Raw genomic sequence first — 7,364 nt, 5'->3', positions numbered from 1 at the left:
CGCTGTGAGATGCGAAAAGGCCCCTGATACAAGCCCCACGGGGCGAACAATTCGAACGTCAAAACTACCAAAAAGCCACGACGTTTTTTTCTTTTGACGTAACCATGACTTAATCTGACGTGCCATGCAAAAGAAAATAAATTTTTCCAGGGAGACAATCAAGTTTGACATGGTCATGGACAAGATTAAATGACAAAAGATGCTAGTCTTTGTCATTGAAAAAAAAAAAGATTTAGGGCTAGCAAAAAAGATTAAAAAAAGGATGCTAGTCATGAAATATTTTCCAAAGATGACCAGTTAATTAATGATTTAGTTTAGGTAATTTTGTCGTTTCATTTTAGTGAGAAAGAAAAGAGAATCTGGAAATAACAAATGAAAGATTTGTTGTCACCTATCAAAGAGCGGTGGAAAGCGACATTCACGCGACAGTCCACGATTTTAGGTGAGAGAGGGAAGGACTGTTTCTTTAATGGGGAAGGAGACCTCTTTTGACTGTAGTGTTTGAGCACAGCAACACAACACCTCTGCTTATGCAATGGAGGAGACATCAAGAACCTACCCTTTTTTTCATTTCTTTTTGAAGCAATCAAGAACCTAATTTTGTCCTAAGCGTTAAGCAAGTCTACATGTATAGTGATTGCAATTTGCAGCTACTACTGGGTAGATAATCTTGAAGCAACAGAAAACAGGGTTAAGGTCAGATTATTGATTTGTGAAAAACAGTACCTGTATTTCAGACAGACTTGATTTTACGACAACTTTTTAGTCCACCACAGCTTGTAACTGCACAATTACAAATTACGTCTTTCTAGTCAATTTTCCGCAACAGTGACAATCTTATTGGTATGGGAATTACCATTATAGGATGTCCTGGAAGAAATTGAAAACCACAGATGTTTGTTATTATTAACCCCATTTTTCTTCCAATGTAGAAGGCCTGCATCTCTGGTAAGAAAATCTTCCCCGGTGATGGTTTCACATGTGGATAGAGAAGTTCAGATTAAAGGGACAGGAAAGGTATGTCAAATGGTTGTAATCAACAAAAAGCAAAATAGCCTTCCTTAGCTAAGCGTCACTCCTGTCAACTCCGGAGCTAAGCCAAACTCCACGTGTTCATTACCTAATGATTCAATAGGAACAGGCTCCACAACTTAAGGTTGGATCACAACTTCTGTATCAGGCTCCTCCATCTACGGTTAAAAAGTAAAGCGGAGCGCTTCAGGACTCTGAAATGACGAGCTGCTCATGTCAATTCCCCATCAGCACCGCAGCAGCGCAACAATGTCAAAAGCCCTGCCCAATCAGCAAGGAGCAAAATGTGCAATCTTATATCTTAATTCAACCAAGAAATGTGTAAAGGGGAATCACTAAGCTATCGTAGCAACGGAGAAATTTGATCTTTTTGTGCCAACGTAAAATTGCAGCATAAGTGCAAAACGAAATGACTCCAGCAACCTATTTATGAGCTCCCAATTTATGTCCTTTGGCATGGTGAGAGCTAGGCATATGGAGATCAAACTCTCTAACACTACAGAAATTTACTTCTACAAAGCCTAATCCACCAGAAGAAGTGTTAAATCTAAGGCCTGTAGTCTAGACATCATTAATGCAACCAAGAGGCTCAACTGCCAGTCTTGCCACTAGGACCACGACGGCCGCATAGGTATACTACAAGCCACAAACCTAGGAAAGTAAAAACTCAAAAGAAGACCCCAAAGGTTTCAATGTATCATGCAACGGAAGGCCCAGGGAGAACCTAGAATGCTACAGGACTTTTGAGCACAAACAAACAAAGAAGGGAGGAAAATCAAAGACACTCTTAATCTGTCAGAGGTTCCGATCTATGTTTATGCTAGGATAGAGTTCAAACTAATGACTCAAGACGGCCAAATCACCCCAATTTCCAGTCAGCTGCTCCAACTATGATGGAACAAGTTTCAGTTATAAGCGTGTACGGATTTGTCTATTGCCCTTGGTTCATTAGTTTAGGGAGGATTGACCGCATCCTACTCATATGTACAGTATCGCCTTCCAGCGTTTTTCCCTTTTGAGGATCTACAAGTTATTATTGATGATCAAAGACAAGAATAAAATAAAATAAAATAAAATGCCACATTAAACTCCTCGTCCTGATGTATATACAATAGCATTGAGTGGTCCAAGAAGAGTAGAAAACAGAACCGAAGCGTTTGCTCTCTCAGAAAAGGCGAGCTGAAAACTCCTCCTAATATCACAGTTTTAACCTAATCAACATAGAATATACTACAAGGCACCCAGTGCAACAGATAGAAGTAAAGGAACTTCAATGTCAATAATTACACAAATCTTTAAGTTTACATTCCATTACCACAGACCAGCAAGAGTAAGTCAGATCTCATATAAAGAGTTACCGTTTGCAACCTTGCTGGACAAGCCCACAATTTGGTCACAAGCAAAGAAAGTTGGGCAAATTGCAACAAAGATCCACTTTGCAGATTACGGCATACGCCTACGTTTTTTGGCAAGATTCTCAAAGACCTGGTGAACATCATCAGCTGTGATCGGTTTTGATGCGTCAAAAGACTCCTGACAAAGGAAATGTCGACAAAATTTTCTCAGACAGTTAGTTGCAAGGTAATGACTGGACACTGATATTAAGTACTAATATACTTTAGGAACATACCAGGAAAGAATGAATCTCATTTTTCATGTCGGCAATGCCACTCAAAATCTCCATTTTCTCAACATGGCCAAGCTTACTGAGGAAACTCAATTCCTGACCCTGTTGTTGCTGCAGCTTTTCGTCCCTCTTCTGCTTTCCTATTTTCTCATATTCAGCGATTGAATCCTCTCTGTCAAGCAAGAAGCTAATTCTTTTCTGAGAGTAGAATTCTAAACAATTTTCACATCTGCAGAGAACTTCTCTCCAGTTTTTACAAAATAACATTGCTTTGCTTTTCTCCGGTTTTGGTGCTGCTTCAAGCAGATTTGTCCCAATAATACATGTCTTACTTGGGCCTGCAGTTTGACTGCGTTCCAGCACAACTGCAGTGTTGGCTTTAATTTGTCCTATGAGAATACCCTTCCCAACAGAGACAGCTCCAGAAGTGGAATCTCCAGTAGAAGTGTCAGCTGAACAATCTCCATGTTGCTTCTCTGATGATGCAAAAGATGAAGGAGCATTTTCAATGACTTCTTTATCCTTGGCAGAATTTGCTACATGCGGTTGCCTGACTGTGACCCTAATAGTTTGAGGATAAAGAGTCAGAAAGAAGCAAATGTTCGAGCAAGCCTGACATATTAGGTCCTCATACAAAGGCTCCCCCTCTTCATCCCTTGGTATCTGCATGTGAAACATTCAAAGATAAGCTATTAATGGTAGCAGATAGTTGTTTTTTATTTTAAAAAAATGTAAAGTAGTAAAATTATTTTACATATTTGTTTGATAACCAAAATAGCTAGTAGTTTTCTTGTCATTGACCACAAAACAAATAAACATTACATAAGCTTTGCCTTGCAAAGCAGCAAGGCAAAAAGCTATCTGGCTTCTCAATATGGTCAATTAACTAGTCGATGATGGAACATTCTATGCATGAGAAAAGTATAACTGTATGATTTGAGCCAAAAAAAAATATTCTTAAATCACACTTGGACCAAATCCTACAAACTACTATGTCCAGGTACTGTCACACTGGAGAATAGAGTCAACCAGGTTAGAGCATTTGTATAACTTGATGAATGTCAATCCTTCAAATTTGATACAGATTCCAAAGTGCTACTCTTATTAGGTCAATTTCTGACATGAATTAACTGCAACATTTCAAAATGTACAACTAAATTCAATTGTTCTTCCTACATGTTAAAATTCAGCACGATGGAGAAAGAATGTCACAAGAAACTAATAAAGAGGAAATAAAGAGAGAAAGAAACGGGTAAAATGGTAGCAGAGTGATATTTGAAAATACAACTGCACACCTCATCAGAAGGTTCAAGACCAAGATGCTCCTCATGAAACCAGTCCTCACATATGCAGCACTGAATCATCTCTACCTGTTCTTCAGCATCTGGATCAGGGTAGGGGCGATTGCACGTGCAATATAAACCTTTGAAATTATGATTGTAAGAATTCTCCAAATTCTCCACATCTTTGTTGGGAAATAGCTTACAATAGGCCTCTCCAAATTTTGAATTTCCACAGTCACACCTAAAATTCCGCTTGGTCCAAAGTTCCGCAATCTTGTCCAAGCAACACAAACATCACAGTTAAATACGAGAAAGCAATCATACAACTCGGTTGATTATTACAGTAGCCACAAACAAAACACAAGGCAAAGAATATCCCTTCGTTTTAGATATACAAATCTAACGAAAAAGTAGGCGATACTTGGATAACTTTTTAGAACTAAACCTAAGCAAGGGAGAAGGAAAGGCAACAAAAAGTGTAAACACTAGAATAAGGGCCATTTTTTTTCCATTTTGCTCCAGTCAAGGCCATCTCTTCGCTAAGTCATGCATAGTATGCTATAAAATTTCTCTCACCAACAACTGCCTACCAAGTAAGCTATTTTCGGCTAGCATCTTCCTCTACCTTGCTACAAATATTAATCTAGAGTTAGACGGACAAAATTCTAGTTAGGCAGCTTAGCAAAGCATGAAAATAGCTATTAAATCCATTACCAAAACTGTTAACATGTTCACCCTTCAGGCTACATCAGTCAGAAATAACACTCATCAAAACATTTCCTAGGAGATTTTTCAAACATGATTATGAAATTTCAATAGATAAAGTTAATAGTAACTTAAATTGCACGAGACAGCATCAATTCCCTGGGTAATACCTCCCCCGCTGCTCCCAAAACAACATAGAAAACAGCTGCCCTCTTCCTCTGTATTGATACTAAAATGTAGAGAATCATATACTACAGGAGTAGCTAATCAATCATTGGTAACAAAACTGACATGAGACATTTAGCTCCTGAGGTATCAGCCTCTTCCCCCTCCCCCCCCCCCCCAAAAATAACAAAAAAAGGCAAAAAAAAGTAGCTTTAAGTAATTAAATGTAGCAATACCTCATGGCCATCATGGCAGGACAAACTACAGGCTGTGCAAACCCCAGCATTCCCATCTGGTGTGCATGTCAAGCAAGAGAATATGGCCTGCCTCTTCAGATAACCTTTGTTGTATGTGCATTCTTTCCCCTCATCACCAACCAGGACCAAATCTGCTTCCTTTTACAACAGTTAATCCATAAAGCTAAGATGGGTTAACGGTAATCATCAATATCAGTATGAAAACTTAGACTACAATTATGAGCAATATAAGCTGTAAAAGCACATTACATGCACAGTAATATGGCAACCTAGATTTGAACGTGCTCATTTTGGGTTTAAAACTCAAGGGAGATTGTGACTGTATCTCATACTATCCTATGAGTTCCAATTGTCAGACAAAGGTAATATGTACACTATATAAGTACAGCAACAAAGGTTAGACATGGAATGGCTCATAAATATTTATCTTAGGTTAACACTTTTAAGCTACTATAATTCAGCCTAACCTCCGAGACTCTTTTTCCTTTCAGTAAATGACCTTCTAACGCAGACATCAACTGAAGATAATACCAAGACGATAAAATGCTCCATCATACTGAATTGCTTGCGCACGTATTTCACTTGCTAGCAAGCTTAGCATCTTGTTTCCTGATCTGAAAACTAGATGCCACTCCTCTCCCTTTCTCTCACGTCTAAAATGTGTGGGAAAAAAAGTTAAAAATGTAAAAACTTAATTTTGTATAGGGCAAGTTTTAACTTGACTTGACATCCCTTACAAAGAAAAAAGTTTGCCTCTAACCCGACCAGTTATATACTAGGATACTATTGGAGTTAATTTTCTACTTCATCTAAGAATAAATTGATTTATCATGATCAATACTACAAGAACCCTAATTCATGGTACAAATTCGCGGTAACCCCATCCATAACAAAGGAAGTGCTTGACATGAAGCATAATCATTGGAAAATCAACAAGCTCTAAGCTCAAAAAAAAAAGAAAATAAAAAGAGAAAGTTCGTAACTTCTATTGAAAAAATGCCGAATTTAACAACTATAGTTAACAAACGAAAATAATGAATAAAAATTCAAAATTTTCGAAAGAAGCTTACTAGCTCCTGTTCCTCGACGCCCTCGAGGTACTCGCCGATTGAAATCGTTGGCTCAACTTCATCTTCGAACCCGTCAGCCATTATTCACGAGCCTCGAGAAAAAAAATTGAAAAAGATTTTAAATAAAAAGAGCTGAAGAAACCCTAGATTATTCTCAAAAGCAAAAATTAAATCACATGGCTGAAATCGAAGGGGTAATCAATTTGACTGTCATTTACTGCCTTGAAGAAGATTTTAGAGAGTGAAGGTTGGAAAGAGAGGAAGTTATGGGAGGTGCTGAGGAGAGTGAGTTAGGGTTGTATATATTGCTGAAGCATTGGGCTGTATGGACATTTTCCCGCCAATTTGAGGCCCCAAAGTTTTGAGGGTCTTGATTCTTTATTCACTTCTATATTTTGCATTTGAATGGTGATTTCACATGGTCATATGCATTGTCCAAATTTTTTAGTAACTGAATGTGTTACTTAAAATTCAGAATTTTTGCATTTGAAAAATAACAATATCATATCATTTTCTTTGTTTTTTCTCACCCCCAAATCATCGAAATTGAGAAGATTGGCATTTGGGACTTGGAATGTCATGTGTTCTAGAAAATTTTGACCTCTTTTCAGGGATTACTGGTTGAAATTTCTTGTGATTCGTACTTTTTTCTATTGTTTCTGTGATAATTATCTTAGATTACGTATTGCTCGAAAAATTCTCTTATATATGTTTAATACACTCAAGTAGAATTGATAGATGTATTTGTTCTTGACAGCAGGCAAATTTCTAGGTACCAAAAAACTGTTTACTGCCTTTGTAACTTAATTGAAAGTGATTTTACATTTTTGTGACTCCTATTGGCTATCGTTTATCCACTACTGCTCAAATAACTACTTGCGCCAGCATTTCTACAAATTACTAGTACTAGCAACCAAAATAATTAGAGGAAATCTATATACTATCATTGTTGGATTCACGATACATATGCAAGAGTTGGAGTTTAAATTCAAATTTTATATAGCTGTTATTCATTTAAATCCAACAATGTATATACTGTTAGTGTATGAAAAATTAATCCAAATAATAATGGAAGACCATTTGAAATGTTATTCGAAATAATTATAATAGCATTTTTTGTGAATAAAAATAGTAGTAGTAATAATTAGTTATTTGGTACATTTTGAAATTACTAGTAAATTCAATTTCGTTTCTAGAAGTACTAATAATCAGTTATTTGGCATTT

The 7,364-nt window shown here is 37.1% G+C and overlaps 1 protein-coding gene across 1 annotated transcript; it reads right to left on the bottom strand.

Annotated features, from left to right (window-relative positions):
- Positions 1 to 2,108: 2,108 nt before the first annotated feature.
- LOC113702657 (uncharacterized) lies at positions 2,109 to 6,414 on the bottom strand. Its single transcript, XM_027223766.2, has 5 exons — positions 6,140 to 6,414; positions 5,049 to 5,207; positions 3,955 to 4,215; positions 2,663 to 3,322; positions 2,109 to 2,565 (listed from the first exon to the last, which is right to left on the bottom strand). The coding sequence occupies exons 1-5, from the start codon at positions 6,218 to 6,220 to the stop codon at positions 2,476 to 2,478; spliced, it is 1,251 nt and encodes a 416-aa protein (XP_027079567.1). The 5' UTR covers positions 6,221 to 6,414; the 3' UTR covers positions 2,109 to 2,475.
- Between the last annotated feature and the right edge of the window lie 950 nt (positions 6,415 to 7,364).

The sequence above is a fragment of the Coffea arabica genome, chromosome 8e, assembly GCF_036785885.1.
Source record: "Coffea arabica cultivar ET-39 chromosome 8e, Coffea Arabica ET-39 HiFi, whole genome shotgun sequence".
Lineage (NCBI taxonomy): Eukaryota > Viridiplantae > Streptophyta > Magnoliopsida > Gentianales > Rubiaceae > Coffea > Coffea arabica.
This window is presented reverse-complemented; position numbering and strand designations above follow the sequence as displayed.